Here is a 10,811-nt window from a genome sequence, read left to right as displayed (position 1 = left end):
TCATTCCAGCCTCTCAAGTGGAAGATGACCCAGCTAACTGAATTTAGTTTCAGTAAGGTTTTCAATAAAGCCAAATTAACTGAATTTTTAGTGAATTTAACAACAGGAATTTTCTTGCTGGCATATCTGAGAAACTTTAATTTCTCATAATTTATCAGCATGCTAGTCAACATCAAAGCTCTCCTTGTTTCGAAAGTAACTAGAACAATAATTGTGCAGACCTGGCAATTTTTTTGCACTGCAAATTCACACTGGCATTGCAAATCGTCAGGTGTAGTACTGGCATTGCATTGCAAATTCACCATAATCCCTCATGACAGTTAGATGGAGTAGCACTCTTGATTAACAGGACAGGAACATGGTGGCAGCACTATTAGATGGAGTAGCAACTAACAGGTGTATCTAGACTTTGTGTACTCTTGATTGCAGTGACTTTGGTAGATGGTGTAGGTGGATGAGCATACCTGCACTGGACGCAGGTGGGTAGGGCTGGAGCTCGCCCCGGTTCTGCTCGATGATGGAGTTCGTCCGATCCTGCAGAGAGAAGGGAAGGTGGAGGAGTCAGGAGGGAATGGAGGGGAGGAGGGAGGTCGAGGTGGACGCCGGCGGGTCAGGAGGGATTTACCTGGCCGCCGCTCGATTTGGCGCGTGGAAGACGAGGTGGGGTGGCGGGTAGATGCGGGGGCGGCGGCGCGGGGGAGCTGCAGTGGTGGGGGGGCGCGGGGGCGCGGGGGCGGCGGCGCGGGGGAGCTGCAGTGGTGGGGGGGCGCGGGGGCGGCGGGGGTCGAGGCGGCGGCGTCGTGGGTCAGGCCGGTGAGCGCGCGGGTGGACTGGCGAGGGAGAGGGAGGAATTAGCTAAGGGGGGAAACTTACTAATGGCGCACCCCGGAGCGGTGCGCCATTAGAATGTTTTTTTTACATAGCAATGGCGCACCCACGATGGGTGCGCCATTAGTAAAAAAAAATTATATAGCAATGGCGCACCAGCCAGAGGTGCGCCATAAGTAATTTTATTATTATTATTTTTTGTTGCATCTAATAATTTTTTAGAAAATGAATGTGAATATGAAACAGTAATATTTTTTGACAAAAACAGTAATAATTTTTTAAAAAATATCATCAAATTTGTTATTTGAAAATATTTATGAATATGAAAAAATATCATCAAATTTATTATTTGAAAATATCATCAAATTTGTTATTTGAAAATATAATCAAATTTGTTTTTTTTGCAATTTTAGTTGCATTCATTTGTGACGGTGGAGCGGGCCGGGGAGGGTGCGGGGGGTCGTCGGCGGCGGTGGAGCGGGCCAGGGAGGGTGCGGTGGGTCGTCGGCGGCGGTGGAGCAGGGGAGCTAGGGTGCGGTGGGTTGTCGGCGGCGGTGGAGCGGGGGAGGGTGCGGGGGGTCGGCGGCGGCGGCCGGTGGAGCGGGGTAGAGGGTGCGGGGGGTGCTCGGCGGCGAGGGGGACCGGATCTGGCGAGGTGGGATAGCGATCGAGATGGAGGGGGATCGAGATCAAGTGTCCATGAAATATACACTAATGGCACACCGTGGAACAGTGCGCCATTACTAGCTTAAACTAGTAATGACGCACTGTTCCCCGGTGCGCCATTAGTAGTTTTGCAAAAAAATAAAAAATAAAAAAATATAGTGGTGGCGCACTATGTGGCTGGTGCGCCATTACTAGTTAGAACTAGTAATGGCGCACTATGCCCTGGTGCGCCATTAGTATATTTGGAAAAATAAAAGAAATTTTTTTGTTACTAATGGCGCACCGTGTGTCTGGTGCGGCATTAGTGTCTTTCACACTAATGGCGCACCAGCACATGGTGCGCCACTGCTACATAGCTATGGCGCACCACATGTCTGGTGCGCCATTAGTGGCCATTCTATCTATAGCCCTTTTCCTAGTAGTGTGTAGATCCCGCACTTGGCAGCGCGGGGAGAAGTGGCGACCCCGCCCCCACTAGATACCAGGAACCCGCAGAATCTCGGGTGGACCGCATCAGCGATCTCCCATACGCCGTCCTTGGGGAGATCATCTCGCTTGATTGCTGCCGTACCCAAGTCCTCTCAATTCGGCGGCGCCCTCTATGGCGCGCCCCTTAATCACGACTATCGTGAGCTATCTCTCTTCAATGATTTTGAAATCCCCAGAGCCATCATCTCCTCCCACCAGGGCTCCGTTCAAAGCCTCTGCATCCCATCATGCTACCTGAGCAAGCATACCATGCCCTGCATGGTGAACGCCTGGCTGAAATCCCCTGAATTCACAGAACTACAGTTGCTTGAGTTCTACTATTCCCCTAGAATCACCTACCATGCGAGGAGCTAACTCCAGGACGGCTCTGTTGTGTAGACCGCGTGCCAGATGTGTTTCTGGTTGCGGCGTGTCTCTGCCACCAGGATGATCATGTTCATGGTGGATGATTGGGAAGGCTGGGGGGTTAAAGATCCAGCTTTTTTTTACGGTGGGCAACAGCTCGCGCATATTTCCTCGCCATGTGGATTGAGTTTGTGTAGCATGTCGTGGTCTCTCCGTGTTCATCGAAGAGGAACTCAATCGCCCCGAAGCTTATGTAGTCGATGTAGGGCGGGGGTGTGAGGATGAAGAGTAGCCCCGATTGTGGACTTCGAGCTCGAAAGAGCGAAGGTGTAGATCTAGCCTAGCATGTACTCGTTGGTTGGATATATATCTCCGCCCTACGCTTCTTCTCCGACCAGCGCAACTCCTACCTAGCGCGCCAACTGACGAAGCAGAAAATCGTCAACACCCACGGTAGGGTGCCTGGCATGGCCGAAAGTATCGGAGAGAGCCCGCACACACAAGTTACCCAGGTTTGGCTATCCGATGAATAATACCCTACATCCTGCTTGTTATTGTTATTCATGGTGTGGGATACCTCGTGCGAGGGAATACAATGCTCTACAGAGGGAGATGGCTACCGAGAGTTGTCCTACGAGAGTAGATGCGTCTAAGAGCCCCCAACTTCCCCTTATGTACATGGTGGGAGTTAGGGTTTACATGAGAGAGATGCGATCTATCTAGCCGCCTCCTTGACTTGAAGTCCACAAAGGTCTCAGAACCGCCTTCGGGTCGCCCTGGACGCCCTCCTATCTTTGTCTTCATGCCGGGCCTTTGGGGCCCATAACCAGGACGGTTACCGGGCTTCCCTTCGAGAAGCCACCCCCGGTGCATGGCACCGAGACCTCCTTCCTTTGATCTACTTAAAAAGCACGACCGATTAGACGAAGAGATGAGATGTCCTAGTAGTAAATCGATTGCTGCACTCGCTCGAACACACAATCCTAAAAAAGAAAAATCTAACCCGCCACCCGTCTAGTGGTTTCCCAGTGGCGGAGGAAGAGGGAGTAACATGATCAGACTTGACACCGTTGAGTCGATAACTCCTCGCTGGAGTCGTCACCGGGTGGACTGGGCGTCGGGGTTTGTTTGAACAGAGGGGAGGGGAAAGGATGATGATGAAATGCCTTGTAGTGGGGAGGACTATTTGGGGGGCGTGGTTGTTTGGGATGTGGATGCTATGAGACCTTTGTTATTTTGGCTTGCAATTTTCTTCCACTCCAATAGCAAAAAGAGGTACAAATACTTCCTGGCTTGTGTTAATGTGATCATTGTGACGAAAAAATAACTGAAAAACAAAAAGCAGTCCGTTTTTATATTCATCTAATAAGATAATATCATATGAATTTGTTCCACGGCAAGCTCATTTTTTGCTGTTTAATTGTGATCATTGGCCGGCTAGTGCGGTTATGTATCCTTATTTTGCGTGGGGCACATATATACACCACGTAGAGGCAACATGAGCCATGATAATTCCGCAAAATAATTTCGCAGGAACAAAAAAGAAACAGCCTATGTCGCTCAAAGGTTGCCGTGCAAGGACTATTATTGTATTGATTAAGATTACGATGTGTGTATTACTCTACAGGCTCATTCATTAGTAGAGTGCTACGTGTTAAGAGGACTCGGTCCACAGGCAGAGCTCCTGGGCTTGGTGGATCAGCTATATAAACGCCTCAACCTACCTGTGAGGGCTACAAACCAATATTTGTTGTTCTAACTACTTAGCAAAGAGAGCGTTTGTAAATCAAGAAAGATAAGAGGAGAAGAACCGACCGGAGATGTCGGGGACGGTGGTGAGCATGGCGAGGTCGATGCTGATGAGCGCCATCAGCGTGGCCGCCTCTGCCGCTGCTGCTGAGATGAGCCTCCTCATTGGCGTCCGCAAAGACATCTGGTATGTATACTTTATGTGAAGAGAATCTGATGAAGTCGTTATATTCACTTTCGAAAGTGCTCGCGTGTACTTATTCTTGTATCACATGAATTGCATACTGATAGTGTAATTTTGGTCAAATACATGTCTTTTTTTTTCGAAAAATGGGTGATCCCCGGTCTCTGCATCAGAACGATGCATACGGCCATAATTATTAATAAGCAAAAGGTTCAACACAAGTCTTCATGTCTCAAACAAAGAACGAAAAAGACTCACAAAGAGCTAAAAAGTAATAGGAAAGCCACAACCGGCTGGCATAAAAAGATAGGATCACTAATTGCCTATCCTATTACATGACCGCCATTCAAACCGGTTGAAAATAGCCTGTGCTATCATCTTCCATCGGATAGATCCAGTAACCATACGCTCTCTGGCCTCCGTCGGAGTGAGTAGCGACCACATACGGATCAACGCAATGGCTTGAAAAATAACCTGCAAAAAGTGAATATTTGTTGTTCTGTTAAAGACCAAATCATTTCTGCAGTTCCAGACTGCCCATAATAAAGCACATACTCCTACACGGATGTGTCTTGCTGTTTCGGAATCTATCCCGTCTAGCCACGTCTCAAATAACGTATTGATAGTATTCGAAGGAGTAATATTAAATGCTATGTGGACCGTCCGCCACAAAATTTTTGTCAAAGGGCAGTCAAGAAAGAGGTGTTTGATGGATTCATCATGGTCGCAAAAACTAAATCTTGTAGATCTTGTCCAGTTGCGTTTTGCCAAATTATCCTTAGTTAAAATGACTTGTCAAATACATGTCTTAAAATAGACACACCTATTTTAGGATGTAATTTGTTTTCCATGACATGCATGATCTTATTCCCTGTTTATCCAGTCTTGTTTGTTTGACTGAGATATGATCAGTCAAATGCAACTCACAATGAGAAATATATGAATCTGGGTTCATTATGCCATGAGAGAGATTGCTTTATATTTCTCGCTTTATGATGTGCTTGTCGAGTGATAACTTTGTAATAGCTTCTCAATTAATGAAAGGGGCCCTTTTGCCGCTGTTTCGAAAATAAAATATTATGAATCTGTGTTTGGATCGTTGTTATAATGCGCTCTTGCTCTTTCCCTCCTGATGGAAATACATGTCAATCCTTTCGCCTTCGTGAGATAAAAATTACTCTGACATATAGATTTGACAAACTTCCCTGTGCACTATTACATTCCATGATCCATATGGCACCAAGAGTTAGCTCTAATAAACTATGCTTCGAAGGTTCATCAGAGACGAGCTAGAGACCATGCATGCATTCCTTTTGTCCATAGAAGCAACGAAGAACAAAAGCATGGTACTGCAGGTGTGGGCTAAGCAAGTAAGGGATCTTTCCTATGGTATTGAGGATTGTCTTGATGAATTTATGGTGCATGTGGAAAGCCAGAGCCGGTCTCGGCAGATGTGTAAGATGAAAGACCGCCATCGGATTGCCAACCAAATCCGTGATCTCAAAGCAAGAGTTGAAGAAGTCAGCAACAGGAACACACGCTATAACTTAATCACAGTTGATGCCTCCAGCAACATTGATGGGGTGAATTCCTACATGGAAGATATTCGCAACCACTCAGCTAGCAACATTGACGAGGCAGAGCTTGTGGGATTTGCTAAGCCTAAAGAGGAGTTGATTAAGATGGTGGATGTCGACTCCAGAGATGGTCTTTGCAAGGTGATATGTGTTGTTGGCATGGGTGGTTTAGGAAAGACCACTCTTGCAAGGAAGGCATATGAAAGTAAGGAAGATACTGTTAATAATTTTTCTTGTTGTGCCTGGGTCACAGTCTCACAGTCATTTTCCAAGATAGATATGCTCAAGGACATGATTAGGCAGCTATTGGGTGCTGATTCATTGAAGATTTGCTTGAAGGAACTTGAAGGGAGGGCGGTGCAAGTAGACAATCTTGCTAGCTACCTGAGAGAAAAGCTAGTGGAGAAGAGGTACTTCATTGTTCTTGATGATCTGTGGACAATAGATTCTTGGAAGTGGATCAAAGATATTGCATTTCCTAGTAGAAACAATAAAGGTAGCCGGATAATAGTAACAACACGAGATGATGGCTTGGCTAAGGAGTGCACATCTGAATCTCTTGTCTATCACCTTAAGTACTTGCAAACAAATGATGCCACAAAATTGCTACTAATAAAGAGTAGGAAAACACATCAAGACATGGATAATGATAAGGAGATGAAGATCATGGTTGACAAAATAGTAAAGAAGTGTGGTGGCCTACCGCTGGCTGTACTCACTATAGGAGGCATGCTTGCCACCAAAAAAGTAACAGAGTGGGAGAGTATCTATAAACAAATCCCCTTAGAGCTTGAGGTCAATCCTAGCCTTGAAGCAATGAGGAGGATTGTTACTTTGAGCTACAACCACTTGCCATCTCATCTCAAGTCATGTTTTTTGTATCTAAGCATCTTTCCTGAGGATTCTGAAATCAAAAGGAGACGTTTGGTGGAGAGATGGATAGCCGAGGGGTTTGTTAGAGCGAGGGCTCGGGTGAGCATTGAGAATGTGGGAAATGATTACTTTAATGAGCTTGTCAACCGTAGCATGATTCAATCTTCAAGTGTGAATTTAGAAGGAGTTGTTAAGAGTTGTCGAGTCCATGATATTGTGCGTGATGTCATGGTCTCAATTTCCAGAGATGAAAATTTTGTGTATGTGGCGGAAGAAAATGTAACTAGTGCCGCAGAAGAGACATTTCGCCATGTAGCACACCATGGTAGCAAGTTCCAGAATATTGGCATGGATTGGGGCCATGTTCGGTCATTGACCATATTTAGTGAGAGACCATTGGAATCTTCAATATTTTCACCCGAGGCAAGAATGCTCAGAATCTTGGATCTAGGGAATGCACAATTTCGAGTCACACAAGAGGATATCAATAACATAGGATTGTTGTGCCACTTAAAGTATGTGAATTTTTCTAATCCTAAAAGGTATTCATATATTTATAAACTCCCAAGGTCCATAGGAAAATTACAGGGCTTGCGTACTTTGGACATAAGAGGTAGTTATATTACAGAACTACCAACTGAGATTAGTAAGCTCAAGAGCCTGCACAGTCTCCGTTGTACCAGAAATAGTTCCTACGAATACTTTGACCTGGATGACCCCAAGGACTGTTTGCTGACCACATTTTGTCTGCCAGTGCTGTTCACACCTTTGGCTGATCGTATTGACGGCACTGAGGTAGTTGCGGAGCTCCACATGGCATGGTCTAGCCGTTGGTCCGGGTCAATAGGTGTGAGGGTGCCAAAAGGAATTGGCAACCTAAAAGAGCTACAAATACTAGAGACCGTGGACGTCAGACGAACTAGTCGCAAAGCAATTAAAGAGCTTGGTGAGCTTGTGCAACTGAGAAAACTAAGCTTGGCAATGCAGGGGGCCACCAAGCAAAAATGCAAGGTACTTTGTGATGCCATTCAGAAGCTCAGTTTCCTCCGCTATCTTGTTGTGGCAAGTGACTCAAATGGAAAAATCGAGTGGCTGCACTCCGTTTCCTCTATTCCTATCCTGCTGAGAACCCTGGGCTTGTGTGGATGCCTTGTAGAGATTCCTGGCTGGTTTGTGAATCTGTTGCATTTGGTCAAGCTTTACTTACTGCGGAGCCAAATAAAGGAAGAAGGTAAATTCATGGAAATACTAGGTGCACTGCCAAGCCTCGTTCACCTTTATCTTGGAGTTGGCTCTTATATAGGGGGGAAGTTAGTGTTCAAAATGGCAGCATTCGCAAATCTCAAGAAACTTGATATTTGGAGTCTGGAGCAACTGAGAGAGTTGATGTTCGAGGAGGGCACCTTGCCCCAGTTAGAAAGGATAGAAATCAACTACTGCCGATTGAAATCAGGGATCATTGGTATCAAGCACCTTGCAAGCCTCAAGGAGATTTCACTTGGTTGGGATGGTAAAGTGGCAAGGCTTGGTATGCTGCAACATAAAGTGGATACACACCCCAACCGTCCTGTCCTGCGACTCAAGATGGACCGGAGCCACCACGACCTTGGCGACATCGTCGAATGATCTACTGCTTCAGTACAAGTGGAGGAAGCAACAGTGGGGGAGGAATCATCTCTCCATGCCGACCCTGCAGCAGCGGGAGCGAGCTCCTCCTGGCAGGTGGTGGCCGTGACGACGTGGAGCGACAGGTCTGTAGCTAATTTATCTTTCGTTCAGTAGCAACTAGTAGCTATCAACTGATGATGTTGATTACGCATTTACAATACATCTCCCTTCTCTTCTGTTTATTTTCTTTTAACAGTGAAGATGATCTGCGCTGAAGATGAGTTGAGGGTTGCAGCTGATGATTGATTTCTTCTCCGTGCATCATTCGCTTCTTCGATCACCTTCATGCTTGCAAGTATGTACGTCTTCGATCAAATCTCCCTTCCTTTGCATGACTCAGTTCAGTCTGGGTTTCTCTCATGATGTTTGTCTCTCTAACAGGAGGTGTTGCTCGTTTCCACTTGAAGGCAATGGTGATGATGAAGACGATGATAACTTTGGTTGCTGCTCCATCCATTCTTTACCATGTTGGTACTGCTCAAACCCCCTTTGATTTTGTTTAGTTCCATCTGATTTCTTGCAATGTTTGTCAGATTTTGTGCACACACAATTGTTTCTCTGGTTGTATTTTAGTGGGTGTCTTTGTGTTACTGAATTACAATCGAACAGAAGTATCTTTTGCGGGTTATGTCCTTCCACACACTGGTTCAATTTATTCTCGTTAGTGCCGGTGCTACTTACCTGCTGGAGATGTAAAGACTATCTTCTCGTTTCAAGTTTTATTTGAACAGGTGTTTTTTTTTCTGTAAAGACCTTTTTTCCGAATGGTATTATTTAAAAACATGAGCAATGTTGATATCTATGAGGAACTGGAGCACTCTGCTTGATGGATGTGATTTGAGCAGGGCGCTCCTCCATCTGAAGGGAACAAACATCCATACATCCTGTGCGTCACGAAAAAGGCTCTCGCCCCGCTTTATATATAATGTCGAGTGAAGTCTGAAGCCATTGGACCGTTTTCTGATCCAAGATGGACTTCTCGCTGTCGTTGTTCTGACGGTCCAAGTGCCTCTCAAACATGAACCAAGAAGTGATCAACCTGATAACTGGTCAGTTCAGCAAGCACCAACTATTTTTGTCTTTTTTGTCTGTAGGTGTCATATTCGTATCCTTGCAATTTCTCGTGTTGTTTCCAGCTTCCATGCACATAATACATTCTCTGATGAAATAAAAATAATGCATGCACTGGAAGTGAATTTCAGGTGGGGAGAAGACGTGGAAAATGCAATGGACTACACCACACAAGATGATACTACTAACTAAGCTGCATACATTGTTTGCTGCAATTGGCCATCACGCTCAGCTTTCCAAGTCAGCTGGTGGTGGCCTCTATATGCCGTAAAATGAAGTTGAGAGCCTGAGATACAACCTGATGTTCCTAAGGTGCGAATGTTAAAGGAGTGCATTTCTCTTTGGGGAACTCAATGTAAGGGAAGAGATGAAGCTACCACGATTTCGAGATCTCGGTAGCAGTTTACGATCGGTATTTGGGGAGCCCCATGGAATGGATCAACCTTATTTGAAGACCTGCAACTAATTGTGAAAATAGACTCACTTTGTTTACTAGTACTCTCTCTCTTTTTCAGAGATGATTTATTACTCTCCATTTGTTGCTACCAATATATTTGCAAGCTTACAGCAATTTGTGAAGAAAAATGAGGATTGCATGTGTTGTTATTCATGTTCAACACATCTGCTATATCCGAGTTCCGCAGACTGAATTCGACGAAATGTGGCTGCTATGGCCGCACTCTTGTCCTTCTCCATGTAACATCAGACCAATCTGCAGTATCAGACGGTGGAATCAGAATTTACGTGCAAATGCATGTGCCTCTCTGCCTCGGTCATGCTCTTGAAAGCCTGAAATCATTGCCAATTTGGAATAAGAATTTACGCGCACATGCCTCTGTGTCAAAATTTTAACTTCCGCAAACTTGAAACCATTGCCAAATTGGCATCGACAATCTGCAGCAAGCCACAACTGGATATGCTTGACGTCTCCAGATAGGGCACCTGCTAGCAGTTACTCCCTCTGTAAAGAAATATGCACTGTAAAGTAGTGATCTAAACGCTCTTATATTTCTTACGGAGGGAGTAGTAGAAAATGTTCAGAGCTGCCCGCATACGCACAGTTAGAAGCTTAACACAAAGCAGTTACAACAAATGTTCAGTTACGAATCAACATTATTTCCCACCCGGGATTTTTATCAGTGATCCTTTCTGGCAATGCAATGCAAAAGAGTTGAGGAATCCATGAGACGGAAGATAAGATAGTTCAACCATAGTTGAACAAGGAAGAGGCTTGGTGCGTAATTAAGCACCTCAGTTATAGACTTGTAGACTTGTAGTTAGGCTTCGAACCAATCCTCTGTTGGTTTGTCCATTGGCCTCTGCTGCCACGGGCGTGCATCCGGATCTCCCTCTCCTCCTTC

The 10,811-nt window shown here is 45.5% G+C and overlaps 1 protein-coding gene across 5 annotated transcripts; it reads left to right on the top strand.

Moving 5' to 3' along the window:
- The first annotated feature begins 4,063 nt into the window (after positions 1 to 4,063).
- LOC109765127 (disease resistance protein RPM1) lies at positions 4,064 to 10,035 on the top strand. Of its 5 annotated transcripts, none has more exons than XM_073502752.1 (6): positions 4,064 to 4,264; positions 5,535 to 8,462; positions 8,576 to 8,674; positions 8,787 to 8,846; positions 9,225 to 9,428; positions 9,582 to 10,035. In XM_073502752.1, the coding sequence occupies exons 1-2, from the start codon at positions 4,149 to 4,151 to the stop codon at positions 8,335 to 8,337; spliced, it is 2,919 nt and encodes a 972-aa protein (XP_073358853.1). In that variant the 5' UTR covers positions 4,064 to 4,148; the 3' UTR covers positions 8,338 to 8,462; positions 8,576 to 8,674; positions 8,787 to 8,846; positions 9,225 to 9,428; positions 9,582 to 10,035. The 5 variants fall into 5 exon arrangements, with proteins under 5 accessions (XP_073358853.1, XP_073358852.1, XP_020179493.1 ...); XM_073502751.1 differs by having other exon boundaries at positions 8,787 to 8,850; XM_020323904.4 differs by having other exon boundaries at positions 8,761 to 8,850.
- The last annotated feature ends 776 nt before the right edge of the window (positions 10,036 to 10,811 follow it).

The sequence above is a fragment of the Aegilops tauschii genome, chromosome 7 (assembly GCF_002575655.3).
Source record: "Aegilops tauschii subsp. strangulata cultivar AL8/78 chromosome 7, Aet v6.0, whole genome shotgun sequence".
Lineage (NCBI taxonomy): Eukaryota > Viridiplantae > Streptophyta > Magnoliopsida > Poales > Poaceae > Aegilops > Aegilops tauschii.
Note: the sequence above shows the minus strand (reverse complement) of the source record. Positions and strands in the feature narration are given on the sequence as shown.

Bases quoted from the DNA above. Each gene is read 5' to 3' on its own strand.
- LOC109765127 (XM_073502752.1), top strand. From the start codon at position 4,149: ATGTCGGGGACGGTGGTGAGCATGGCGAGGTCGATGCTGATGAGCGCC. The intron at 4,265-5,534 runs GTATGTATACTT...TATGCTTCGAAG, and splicing joins GGCGTCCGCAAAGACATCTG to GTTCATCAGAGACGAGCTAG.